This window comes from Nannobrachium achirus, assembly GCF_963921795.1.
Source record: "Nannobrachium achirus genome assembly, chromosome: 15".
NCBI classification, from domain to species: domain Eukaryota; kingdom Metazoa; phylum Chordata; class Actinopteri; order Myctophiformes; family Myctophidae; genus Nannobrachium; species Nannobrachium achirus.
The window spans coordinates 52,617,378-52,630,996 of NC_137822.1; the positions used below are offsets into that span (position 1 = coordinate 52,617,378).

The 13,619-nt window shown below is 42.8% G+C and overlaps 1 protein-coding gene across 1 annotated transcript in view; it reads left to right on the top strand.

The window, feature by feature from the left end:
• Window positions 1–13,619, top strand: part of chd1 (chromodomain helicase DNA binding protein 1) — a 66,720-nt gene that overhangs the window by 5,379 nt on the left and 47,722 nt on the right. Inside the window, exons 3-9 of the mRNA XM_080743714.1 lie at window positions 4,223–4,418; window positions 5,935–6,045; window positions 7,655–7,839; window positions 8,890–9,182; window positions 9,949–10,174; window positions 11,650–11,750; window positions 12,739–12,917. Coding sequence (XP_080599840.1) covers window positions 4,223–4,418; window positions 5,935–6,045; window positions 7,655–7,839; window positions 8,890–9,182; window positions 9,949–10,174; window positions 11,650–11,750; window positions 12,739–12,917 — 1,291 coding nt within the window. The remainder of the gene's footprint in view (window positions 1–4,222; window positions 4,419–5,934; window positions 6,046–7,654; window positions 7,840–8,889; window positions 9,183–9,948; window positions 10,175–11,649; window positions 11,751–12,738; window positions 12,918–13,619) is intronic.

A 13,619-nucleotide genomic window follows, 5' to 3' on the forward strand; every position in this document is an offset into this window, starting at 1 on the left:
TAGCACATCTACGGATGCAGCGTTCTTTGTTTCAGAGGTCGAGATTTTATTATTGTATGTAAACCAGGGCTTGACATTAAGACATTAAGAAAAATGTACTTGTCCAGTTGGACAAGTGGCTCTTGGTTTAACTCTTTCTGTGACGCTCCTAGCAGCTTTGTGTTGTAATCAGACTATGGACTGGCGCTACTATGGAGTGGAGGGAGCAAGGGTGATCGTTAGCAGTCCTTTTGTTATTTATTCTATTTCATTGTCTAACTCCTACACATGCATTTAAGATTACTGTCAAAGGTCCCATTTTTATCCCGACAAGTGTCTTTAGTGCCCGGACAAGTGCCTCAAAAAGTTATTGTCAAGCCCTGTCCTGATACTTTGGAAACGTTGACATGACCGTATTCTTGTTTTTTACTTGACTGTCCTTCATGCTTCATGTTATAATATTAAAGCCATACTGTGTAAGATGCCCAACTAGTGGTCATTAGCCCTATAGCAAACCGCGGTCGCGTCCGCGTCTTTCGGACGTTTTTCGTACCTTCAGACCCCCGCGTCTGCCTCCACCTCGCTGAGATCTATCTTTTAAGGGGTCCCTTGTTCCTGTGCGTTCAGTAATTCCAGAGATACGGACTCCTTCACCCTGCCTGGTAGGCGAAATTACCTAGAGAAGGGATGGTACAAACGGGCGACAACAAATATGGCTGCCATAGCGACCCCACTTCAAGATGCGCTGTGATTGGCCGGCAGTTGTATAACCCTCGCTGTGATTGGCCGGTAGTGTGATGACGCAATTTTGGCGCGAGATCCGGTCCACGGCAAGGATCTCAGTTTACATACAGAGAAGGCTTTACAGGCTGAAATTCACGGCGCGGATCTTCTAAAACTTTTGTGATTTAATAGTTAGGAGAATTTTAAGATTTGTTTTATAAAAAAAGTTACATAGTACAACTTTAAGCCTAAACCCAAGTTCTCCAGCATGACAAAAATCACCAGGTCACCGATATTGTTGTAATGCCGCTCAGTTAGCAAAATTGCGGTACATCGAATAAGATACCAGGAGTCAGGATTATTTTTCCATGAGTCTTCTAAATGTATTTTAGAGTCACGTGATAGATATATAGGGAATGCGCATGCATAAAGTACATGGCAAATTGAGTGGCAAAATGAGTGGCAAAGTGAGTTTAACATTGTTTAATACAATCAGATAGGACTTTTCCGTTTGGATGTATGGGCTGTCAAGGACAGAAAGTATTTTTTTGCCACTCAGTACGTGTTCCCGCATAACTTCCGGGTATGATGATGTCACGCGCATACCCTCTATATATCATAATAAAATCATAGTCGTACACTCGTACTCATAGATTAATTTTTTGTGATCGTTTTACCGTATAATACAATTTTGGTGGTACTTGCGTTGATGCATTGGAACTGATACCATCAATTAGCAGGTGATAGATTTGATCAATTCATCAGTACACCCACCCGCCCATCACTTGCTGCTTATATATTACTTGCTGCTTATATGATTCCTTTTAGAAATAAAAGGAACCGTATATTCATTAACGTTTTTACATTTCAATCCCCACCCTTATTGTTCTAAATCAGCCCGTGCACTGGCTATGGTTTGAATGGTGATTGGAGGCAGCATAGTAGAAAGTTAACATGTTCAATACAATTGGGGGTAGCAGCGGTGACTGCTCTCCATTCCGACATGTCTCCACTCCGACAGTTAAACCAGGGGTTGACACTAAGGTCTAAGAGGCACTTGCCCGTCGGGCAAGTACAGGTCATGTTCTACTTGCCCAAAGGTCATGTACACTTGCCCAAAAAGTAAATAATCCATTATAAAATGATAGGTAAGATTTTAATTACTACTCAATTTAACTCAATAACAATTTGTAATCATACCTCAATACCTCCAAATCCAAATACCTAGGTAGTTATGATTGCTATGGTTTCATACTTTGTCATTTTATATCTTTTTTTATGGCCACGTTCAGGTGTTTAGACAGATATCTTGTGTTGTTTATAGACGGTCGTGTCCCCTCTCAAATGAGAAATTGCCCAGTCGGGCAACCTGAATGCAAACTTCACCTGCCCCAAAGTTTCATTTACCTGCCGGGGGCAGGTGGGCAAGCCTTAGTGTCAATGCCTGAGTTACTTCTTATTGTCGGAGTGGCAGCACTTCCATAGAGGGTTAGGGTTAGAGATAGGGTTAGTGTCAGAATGGAGAAATGTCAGAAAGGAGACATGTCTACCCCTGTGTGTCGAAGTGTCCTTGAGCAAGATGCTGAGCTCCCGATGAGCAGGTTGGCCTTGCATGACTTCCTCTGTCATCGCTGTGTGTGAATGCGTTAATGTGTGTGTGTGTGTGTGTGTGTGTGTGTGTGTGTGTGTGTGTGTGTGTGTGGGTGAATGAGTGTGTGTGAATGGGTGAATGAGTGTGTGTGAATGGGTGAATGTGAAACACTCTGGAGAAAGTTATACAAATGGTAGTTCATTTACAAACGTTCTATGAGCTTGTTCTTTTGTTGGAACAAGAGATTAATGCATGGGCGTGAAAATCACATTTGCATTGAGGAATCACATTATCTTTAATACACATTTGATAAACATTAGGAGTACAGGGGATCAATGTAGCAGGACGTTATATTTGTTTAACTTTAAACCTGTATCCACACTGACTTCATATTCATTTCGTTATTGACATTTTTAGCACAGAGTTGAATGTTGAAGATGGCGAAAGAACATATATTTGTTTTGAAAAGCAGACTAAAGTCACTTTGTTAATGCACGGGGATTGTTGGAGAACGCCTCTGTAATTACAGGCAAAATGTGAGCAGTAAACTAACGTGTGTCGGGTGGAAACCGCACGTCCAAAACCTTTCTTACATTTCAGGATTTCAAATTCAAAGAGAGTCGAGTCTCAGGTAGACTTGAACTGCTTTAACCGTTATTTTATGCTTTAGCTATTACAAATAGCTGATATACAAGCTCGCAGCAGTGCCGCGCTGCGATCTGCTATTTTTCTGGGGGTCCCTGGAACAACATATTTTGAAATGGTGTTCCCCCGCCAAATACATGTAATTTTGGGGGTCCTTGACATGAAAAAGTTTGAGAACCACTGATTCAGGAGAAGGGTTTAAAATAGATATACAGAATGGGGTCGATATATTCAAAGACTTGCTCAAATTGTCGTGATTTTTCAAAAATGGCAGATCTACAAGCTTGTATATCTGCTTTTTTTTTTAAATAGCTGAAGCATAAAATATGGTTAAAGTTGTTCAAGTCTAACAACACAGATGGGTTCCAGGTTAAAACAATATTAAAGTACTGGAAACCGCCGATCTACACTCAGGCATGCGTTGTGTGCTTGTAGGCTATGTTCGCTATTTCATCGTATGGCAAAGTGTATATTGGGCTTAAAGTTGAGGATACCAAGTCGAATCTTTCATTACGGATAGAGTTAAACAGATCAAACATTTTGAGACTCCCTCAAGTCTAACTCGGCTCATGTTCAAGTGATTTGGGTTCTGGCGTCCCGCATCTCTGTCCCGGTACTGTTCTGAGAGAGTATGTGGTCAATGAAAGTTGTAAAAGTTGTTCTTACAGATCAATAGGCCATTTGTGGAATAAGACTTAGATGATGGATTGACTTTTTAAAGAATCTTGAACATATTTTCAAACATTTTGGTGTTGAAGTGTGAGGCCTGTGTTGGTATACAATAAAAACAACACCAGAAAATGTTTAGAAAACTGCTAAAAAAAAACACCCTGGCTGTCTTGTGCCTAGGGATGGGGACGATATGAAAATGTCATATCACCGTTTTTGTGACCAAAGAAATCGCGATTTACGATATTTTCAGGATAATCAAAATAGCCCCAACATCCATTATCCTGGGGCAGAACATTTGCAATGCGCCGCGTTGTGAGCTTGTAGATCAGCTATTTTTGGGCAAAGACATTTGATAGTGAAAAAAAGACTCTCTGTCTCAAGTACATACTGTATATTATAAGTACCGTTTACCAATTATAGAGGGTTTGAGTGGTACCGGATATGCAGCTAGGCAAATAAAAGGCGAACTGATCCCAGTGCATGACAGAGGACGATATCTCGATGAATTAAATCTCCACCATACGATTATCGTGAGTGTTTTTTATCATGATAAAGTATAATGACGCTTATGGTCCCATCCCTATCCCTAATCACGTAATTCTATGTTTGCAGCAATTCCGATGATGAGTCCAACTCCGGCTCGGGGTCGGGCTCCGGCTCCAACTCCAGCTCCTCCAGCAGCAGCAGCCAATCAGGGAGCAGCGGCTCAGGCAGTGGTTCCGACTCCGGCAGCCAATCAGATTCCGACTCTGGGAAATCCAAGGAGAAGGTGGAGCCGCCCAACAAGTCCAACATCGATGGTGCCGAGGTGAGACGGCAGCACAGGAGTATGACCAGAGATTACCAACCTGTGGGCCGCAAGGCCATTGCTTGTGGGCCCCCAAATAATTCACCCTTTGGTAGCCTTCTGGTTACCAAACCAACCAGCAGGCTCTATCGGTCCCACCCTAATATAAAGCCATAATAAGAAATAATGTGTTTGTAATTAGAAATATGTTCATTAGACAGAAACAAACACAGTTATACCTTAATTATCCCTACATTATGTTCTAATCAGAAATCGAGGGCTCGAACACACTGCATGACTTTTTGAGCCGACCATTTTTGGCGCTCACCGTCAAAAACGTCGATCTGACGCAAGATCAGGCTGCTCGCCGAGGTTTTGCTTGTTGTGTGTGAAAAGCATTGCGAGAAGATCTGGTTTGCGATTTATTCCTGAGCGTTTCTAGATATCTAGCAATTGATATTTGGCTCTGTCGCAAACTGGACATATAGTATGAAAGAGGTTGCACACCCTGAGAAGATCCGTGTTAAATGATTAGGCTTTATTATGACTTTATTCTGTCTTATTCTGTACTGTAAATTAGGGTGGGACCGCTCTATCTGCCTTATCCCACCCTGGTTACGCCTTTTATGTTGAATTTGCTAAAACGTAATTTTGTGGAGAAATAAAAACATGCGGAGTTGCTATACCGCCAGTGAGCAGCCCCATTTAACTGAAACCAAGTTTGAAATTAGAAACAGAATAACAATATGAAGCAACTGAATTAAAATGGTAGTGGATGGAGTGTCCCACCGAGTGTCCCACCAAGACACAGCAACCAATGGGTGTGAAGAGGCCAGAGTGGGACAACGGGCGGGACTTGACAAAGGGTGAATTGGCAAACACTGAAGATGAATTTGTCCAAAGGAGTAGTTAATAATTACTTATTTCTTTCTATCAATTACACACCCCATTAAGTCTTGAATTCAGGAGACCTTTTTTGTGTTGGGCGCATTCCTAAGCCAATAATTGGATTATTTAAAGCAGCAATAATGTGATGACCGGTGTCATTGATTGCGCCGGTCATCAAAAACAAATCTCCATGAATTCAAGACTCGAACCACTCCAAACCCTGTATACCTGACATTTTGACATATTTTGATTGTCAGGACGTTGTTATAATGATCATTAGGCTCAATCAGCTATCTCCCTTACTCCCTCCCCAGTCAGAATTATGTGCAGGATGTAATTTGCTGCAAATCAGGTGACTTCATTTAATTGACCGTGTTTAAAATAATATTTGATTTTAAAATAAATAATAATAATAATAAATAAATAAATCCTCTCTCACACTTCTGCCAGGGTGCCAGTGATCACCCTCCCCTGTGTCAATGTTGGCACCCGTGCCTAAGGGGTTGGCCTACCTCTGCTATATACAATGGCGTTTTGAAAATAGCTGATCTACAATCTCACGTCACGTCACGATGTGATGTGTTGTCAGCTTTTAGATTTGAAATGAAGTAAACGATAAGTGTTGTCTTTTTCCTTGTGTCCTGTGCAGTTCTGGAAGTCCAACCCCAGCATTCTGGCGGTGCAGAGGTCGGCCATGCTCAGGAAGCAGCAGCAGCTGCAGCAGCAGCAGCAGAGCTCTTCAGACAGCGGATCTGATGACGTGAGGAGGAGCTCGACCTTGTTCAGTTGCACCATTAACTCACTTAGCGCCGAGCGAGCCAGATTTCAATATGAATCTGCGCTTATAACGCCAGGAAATAGCTATATTGAATCCCCAAAATCACATTACATAACCAGGTACACGTGCCTGCGAATGCCACAAGATGACCACTAGAGTGAGCCATAGCCCATAGACTTTCCATGGTCCCATGTTAAGTCAGAATAAAAAACGAGGTTCAGGACATAACAGGATGGTACAATGACATGCTCTCCATTGACATTCAATGGACAGGCCGCGGGCCGCCATTTGAGCTCAATACTGCTCAATTCGTGCTTGATCGTCTCAAACCACCATTGGTATGGGCATCGGAACGTATATAGATGCCACACAGAAAGTTTCCGAATCAAAATCCGACCTAGTGAAGCTACGTGAGGGTCGGATGGTTTGCATTGAGCCTAGCGGCTAACAGAGGCCTACGTAAACAGGAAGCTATGGCTTAAAGGTGACGTCATAATCGTATCCTTTTTTTTCACGGTTTTCATCTGTATGCTAGTCGAAGGTAAGCTAACCGTTCCGCTCCGTCTATCAACCCAAATTAAAAGCTTAAACAATGCTTTTATATAAAAGTCGCTCCGAGTCGCTCGGCACTAAACGCCATCATTAGTTAGTCGCCCCGAAAGTCGCTCGGCGCTAACCCATTAAAACTGTCATTTTAGATTTTAGCTATGTCGTAAGCCCGACCTCGAATAGTCGACTAATCCAGTGGTTCTCAACCTGTGGGTCGGGGACCACCAGGTGTGGGTCCTCAAAAATAGCCGATCTACATGCTCACATGTAAATTGGCTATTTTCACAATAGAAGCGTGTTACAAAATGTAATGCCCCAACTCTTAGTGCTTGTCAGAGTGGGGGGGGGGGGGGGGGGGGGGGTCCCCGGGGTCCCCAGTTAAAATATGAAAAGTTTGAGAACCACTGGACTAATCGATCGAGGAAGGCTTAGTCGAAAAAGGATATATACAGTATCATGATTTTTTTTGGCAGCCGTGTTTGTTTACATTTGAAGAAAACATAATGGCTGCTATCTCATGAATGCCTTGACGGTCGGATTTCCTAGCAGATTCTTTTGTTTGAAAGCTGTGAACAGCGTGCATGATACGTGCACTATGAATTACATGGAAGTCTATGGAGACTTGGCAGCGTGGAACTTCAAAGAGAGTAACAAATGTGTTAAATTGTCATTTTAGAAATGTGCAGCTACCTTCTACACACTTTGTTTACTGTTGAGTAGTCTCTCAAGAACAGACTCTGAGGAACAAAACAGAGAGGGTGCTGTTTTTCCATTTTATTTGACAATGTTTAGCCAGATTGACTGTTGAGTGAGAAAACAATGTTGCACATTATTAAGTTAATTTTCTGGGGACCCCCCAAAATAATTTGGGGACCCCCAGGGGGGTCCCGAACCACAGGTTGAGAACCACTGATATAGAGTATTCTAAGGGAGTATCCGACTGTTGTTTCACCTCCACAGGCCAACTGTGGCTGCCTAGTTCAGGGTTGCATTACTCCATTCCATACTATAAAAATTTAAATTCTCTGCAAATGTTTTCCAGGACTCGTCGAGTAGTGACGATTCTGACTCCTCGAGCAGCTCCAAAAAGAGAAGAAATTCAGCCTCCTCAGATTCCGGCTCTGGTTCCAAGAGCGGCTCGGGCTCCGACAACAGCGAGAACAGCGCCGAGACGGCGTCCGACTATGAACCCAGTCAAAAAGTCAAAAGCAGAAAACCTCCAACCAAGTAAGGCGATGGGTTGTTATTATCGTTGGGATGTTGTCTTTGAAACTTCAGGATTTTCTTGCAAATTGAGAAAATGGTTAACCACATCCGTAGTGATATGTTCAAACAGTCAAAGGTCAGGGTTACCGTATTTTCCGGACTATAAGGCGCACTTAAAAGCCTTTAATATTCTCAAAAAACTACAGTGCGCCTTATAGTCCAGTGCGCCTTATATATGGATCATTCATTGACATTGACATTCCCTTTAGCACAGCTCCATCTGTTGGATGCATAACGCAACGGTAGCGTCTATTATGTGCGCCTTATAGTCAGGTGCGCCTTATATATGAAAACAGTTTGAAAATAGACCATTCATTGACAGTGCGCCTTATAGTCAGGTGCGCCTTATAGTCCAGAAAATACTGTAATCAAGATTAAGACGATACAGTACTTGAGTAAATGTACTTTGTTTGCTTTACACCAGGGGTCTTCAACAGGGGGTCCAGGACCCCTAGGGGGTCCTCAGAGTTACTACAGGGGGCCCTTCAAATCTTTGTTTGATAGAAACCTTTTTTCTCCTTTTTTATATTAACCACTTGAACCCCACCGCCATATTCTGAGAACTTTAGCCAAAAATAGCAGATTTGCAAGCTCACAAGGCGTTGTAAGCTTGCAGATCGGCTGTTTTCGGCAAAGAGGTTTGGTGTAGAGGGGAAAAAGACCAGACTAATTACGGAGTGAAAGGTCAAGTTTATTAAGTATCGACGGCTGAAGTGGTTACATATCCGATAACGCAAATTGACATGAATCCAAAACACACTGATGATTGTGCCGTCAAACAATGAAACTATATGGAATCTGGGGGTCCCTGCTTCATCCCTCTCTCAGCTAAGGGGTTGGCCTGAAAACGTTGAAGACCCCTGCTTTTACTGTTGAGTGAGAAAACAATGTTGCACATTAAGCTAATCATCTGGGGAGTCCCCAAAATAATTTGGGGACCCTCCTGAGGGTCCCGCCCCACAGGTTGAGAACCACCGCTTTAACACCACTGGCTGTGTCTCCTCCTCTCAGGGTGAACTCGCGCAACGGGAAGAAGGCCGGCGGCGGCACCGGCGCCCACCGGAAGAAGCAGCGCGCGCGGCGCTCGTCGGACTCTGACTCGGACGCCGACGGCTACCAGAAGGCGGCACTGGCGAGCCTGCGGCGCCAGGCCACGCAGAACGTCTCCTACAAGGAGGACGAGGACGCAAAGACGGACTCGGACGACCTGGTGGAGATGGTGGGCGAGGACGTCCCGCCACCCGAGGAGGACGAGTTCGAGACGCTGGAGCGCGTGATGGAGAGCCGCCACGGCAGGAAAGGAGGTCTGTACGCTGGCGTTTTATACCCGGAACGCATTATTACTTAAACCATTATTTTACGCTTTAACTATTAAAAAATAGCAGATTGTGCTTAACACTTTCACAGCCTGCCCAGAATGGCTGTTGGTGGACTAGCCGGAAATTTCTATTATTGCATTATGATCTGAGACAGCATTCATTTTATAAGACCATCAGCGAGATCCAACGTAACCTCATTCTTTTTACCGCATCAACATCGGCCGTTGTTTACTTACCAGCGAATTGGCTCAGCTCTGCATTGGCATATAGTGGGGCATCTCCCCCCCCCCTTGCGCTTCGCGTGCACGATCCGTGCACATCGAGGTAAGCGGTGGTTCTCAAACTGATATGTATTTGGCCTAAATTGTATATATATTATTGTAATAATCAATTACTAAAAGTAACTAGTAACTCAAGTTTTCAAATGAATGTAGTGGATAGGGCTGTATGGATTTTTAGATGTTGCGGTAATAAGTCACTGTTTACCAACGGTATTGCGGTATCTCCCCCAAAAAGTTGTCATAGCACGGATATCCATCCGTACTATCACAGATCTGTACTAATACACACAAAGTACGTATGAGTGGTTTGCACTGCTCAAAAATGTAATTTAAATTAAAAAAAACTATCGCGGTTATGAACTCGACACTGCGTTATGCAATTATAATATATCGTTTTTTGTATTGTCCTTGTCAAATAAACACTTTTGGAACCACTGACATGTAATTGTGCCGGTGTTTTGCCCACGCAGCGACGGGGGGAACCACCACGGTGTACTCCGTGGAGGCGGAGGGCGACCCCAACGCCAACTTCAACCCCGCCAAGGAGGCGGGCGAGACGCAGTACCTGATCAAGTGGAAGAACTGGTCGCACATCCACAACACCTGGGAGACGGAGGACTCGCTCAAGCTGCAGAACGTCAAGGGCATGAAGAAGCTGGAGAACTTCATGAAGAAGGAGCAGGAGAAGAAGAAGTGGTGAGTTAGGGACGGGACGATGCGCGATCTTATCGTTTATTATCGCGATAAAAAAAACACTCGCGATAATCGCGTCGTGGAGATTTAATTTATCGTGATATCGTCCTCCGTCATGCACTGGCGCAATTCACCTTTTATTTGCTGTGCTGCATATCAGGTACCACTTAAACCCTCTATAATTGGTAAAAGTAAGCCATTTACCATGAGAGGGAGTGGGTTGTTGGCTGATTTACCACTGTCTCATGGTTGTGGCACGAGGCGAAGCCACGACCCTCGAATGGTAAATTGCTTTTCTACCACTTCTACCTTATAAATGAAAGAAAACACAGTTGTAACTTGCAAGGTTATTTAGTTACAATCATTAATTGTCTGCAACACAACAGTGGGCGGGGTCCATGATCCAACTCAAGGTTGTTGACTGATTTACCACTCTTTTATTAAGCCAATCAGAATCCAGTATCTGAACATTTGACCACAAAAAGTGGTAGAAGGTACTTTTGATTTGCGAGAATTTACTGTAGCATTATCTGTGGGACACTTCCGGAGAACAGCAGACATACAAGTTCGCGTTGCAGATGCAACCGCTGTGAGCTTGTAGATCACACTCGGCTGACTCACACCTTCTGCGCAATGCACGATGGGATGTTGGAAAGTTGTGGATTTTTTTTTTTTTTTAATAACTTTTGGTCATTTTAACATCTAATCTAATCTAATCTAAAAAATATGGATAGTTAAGTCCTTAAATTGTCACTTTAGAAATGTTCATATACCCTAGTCCAGTGGTTCTCAAACTTTTTGGGCTTCAGTACCCCCTTTTTCCCCGATTGCTGAATGCAAGTACCCCCTTTAATCGACAACAACATTTTGACTAGAAAATACTGACGTCAAAAGTCCAGTTTTTATGTCAATATATTGAAAATAAAAGTAAGTAGCCCGTTTTCTATTCATTAAGAGTAAAATTCTTACTTAATTTGGTTTAAAGGAGCTATAGTCAACTTTTTGTCAGGCTGACACTTTGTTTACATTCTAGTCTATTCTTTGATAGTGTTAGACTAGGATGTAAACAAAGTGTCAGCCTGACAATGGCCAAAATGATTATTTTATCATTATTTTACGCTTTTTGTGGTCATTTTTGAATAGAAACACATTATATGAAGCTTATTTTTTTATAAAATATTTTCGAAACATTATTTTTATTTTAGCATCCGTTTTTCAAGAAAAAGTTGACTATAGCTCCTTTAAAGCTATACAGAGCAGCACGTTCACATACATTTGCCAACGTTTTATCATTAAACATAACAGTACAATACATTTTTCTATTTTCCATGTTCTTTCAAGTACCCCCTGTAGTACCTTTGCGTACCCCTAGGGGTACACGTACCCCCATTTGAGAAACACTGCCCTAGTCTACTGCATTGCCTACAGAAATCCATGCTATAGAATTATCTTCTTTGACGCCATTCTGATCATCACAGGATGAAGAGCGCGTCGCCGGAGGACATCGAGTACTTGAACTGTCAAGAGGAGCTGATGGACGACCTGCACCTCCAGTACCAACTGGTAGAGAGGATCATAGGTGAGCAGGCCTGTCACCAGTATTACATCTTCCTCTTAATCGCAATTATTTGACATAATCACGATTATTTTGTCATAATCGTCATAATCGTTTCCATTTTGATAAATGTTTATATATGTTCCAGGGTTCCCACTGTCATGAAATTCCTGGAACTTTTCCAGTACTGGAAACGTTTTGGAATTGATCAAGGGTCCTGGAAAGTCATGGAAAATATTTAGCTATGCATAGTTTTTGGCTATTGATCTTGTTAAAAACATTTTCTAAAACATGTATAACATTACAAGAAATATGTAACATAAGTAGTTTTTCGCCGAACAGCCTGCGTGATTGTAGCCTAATGTATGCAATGGCACCCAGCTGGGTGCCTCTCAATGTATTGGACAAAAAGAACAGATCTACAAGCTCACAAAGTTCTGCAGCATGACGCGTAGTTAGCTTGTACTGTAGATCTGTTCCTTTGTCACGTCACGTGACACATAACATGTGCTTTGCTGTGCAACCTATCTAATTTGAACTAGTATCCACAATGCCTGGGAAATGCGCTTTTAATAATTTGTGGCTTACAAAGCTATAAAGACTGGCTAAAGCTAGAAGTGGACCCGAATCAAGCCGGCTACCATTCTATGCTTTATTTGTGCTACACTGCCTGTCTTTGGGCATTACTCATAGGAGTAAGAGACTCATTATTGCGCTGAATGACTTATATAGGCCTGGAAATTGTTTTAAATATTGTGGAAAAGTTTTGAAAAGGTTTTGGAAATGCATTGGTAAAAATGTGTGGGAACCCTGATGTTCAAACATAAAAAAAAAAAAAAATAGTGGAAATAGCAGATCTACAAGCTCTTGTAGATCTGCTATTTCACATTACAAAGCGATGAGTTGTGAGCTTGTAGACGGGCAAATGTCTAATCTCTGTTTTGGGTCTCCACCCGAGAAGTTTTGGGAGCCATCGTTTCTATATAACATCCGTTGCTTGCTTTGGTATCAGGACATTCGAACCAGAAGTCGGCGGCGGGGTTTCCCGACTACCTGTGCAAGTGGCAGGGGCTGCCCTACTCGGAATGCAGCTGGGAGGACGGAGCGCTGCTCTCCAGAAAGTTCCAGAAGTGTATAGACGACTACATGAGCCGGAACCAGTCCAAGAACATCCCCTCCAGAGACTGCAAGGTACCCGAGCACAACCGTACCGTTGGATGAAGGCGCTATAGCAGGGGTCTTCAACGGTTTCAGGCCAAGGACGTCTTAGTTGAGAGACGGATGAAGCAGGGACCCCCACAACCTTTTCATAGATTCCATATAGTTTCATCGTTTGACAGCACAATCATTAGTGTATTTTGAATTGGTGTCAATTGGTGTTTCAGATATTGAACTGTCGAAACGTAATAGATTTGACCTTTCACTCTGTACTTAGTCTGCTCTTTTTCCCCTCTACACCAAAGCTCTTTGCCAAAAATAGCTGATCTACAAGCTCACAGCGCGAGGCGTTGTGAGCTTGTAGATCAGCTATTTTTGGCTAAAGTTCTCCGAATATGGACGCATCAAGTGGTTCAAGTGGTTAATATAAAAAAGAGAAAAAAAAAGTTTCTATCACTCATAGACTTCACCATTTAACCACTAGTTAACCACTGGTAAATCTGGGAACCCTTTCTGTAAAAAGAAGAAAAAAAAAACATACCAGTGTGAACTGAGCGGTGGTGTCCATTAATTTCAAGGCTGTGTGTGTGTGTGTGTGTGCGTGCGCGTGCATGCATGTACATTTCAAGGTTGCTCAACAGCACCTCTCTGGTCACCCCGCGAAGATAGCCACATTTTTCTACATGGCCTTTGAAGAATCGTCCTCAGGTCTCAGTGGATAAAATATTGTAATGG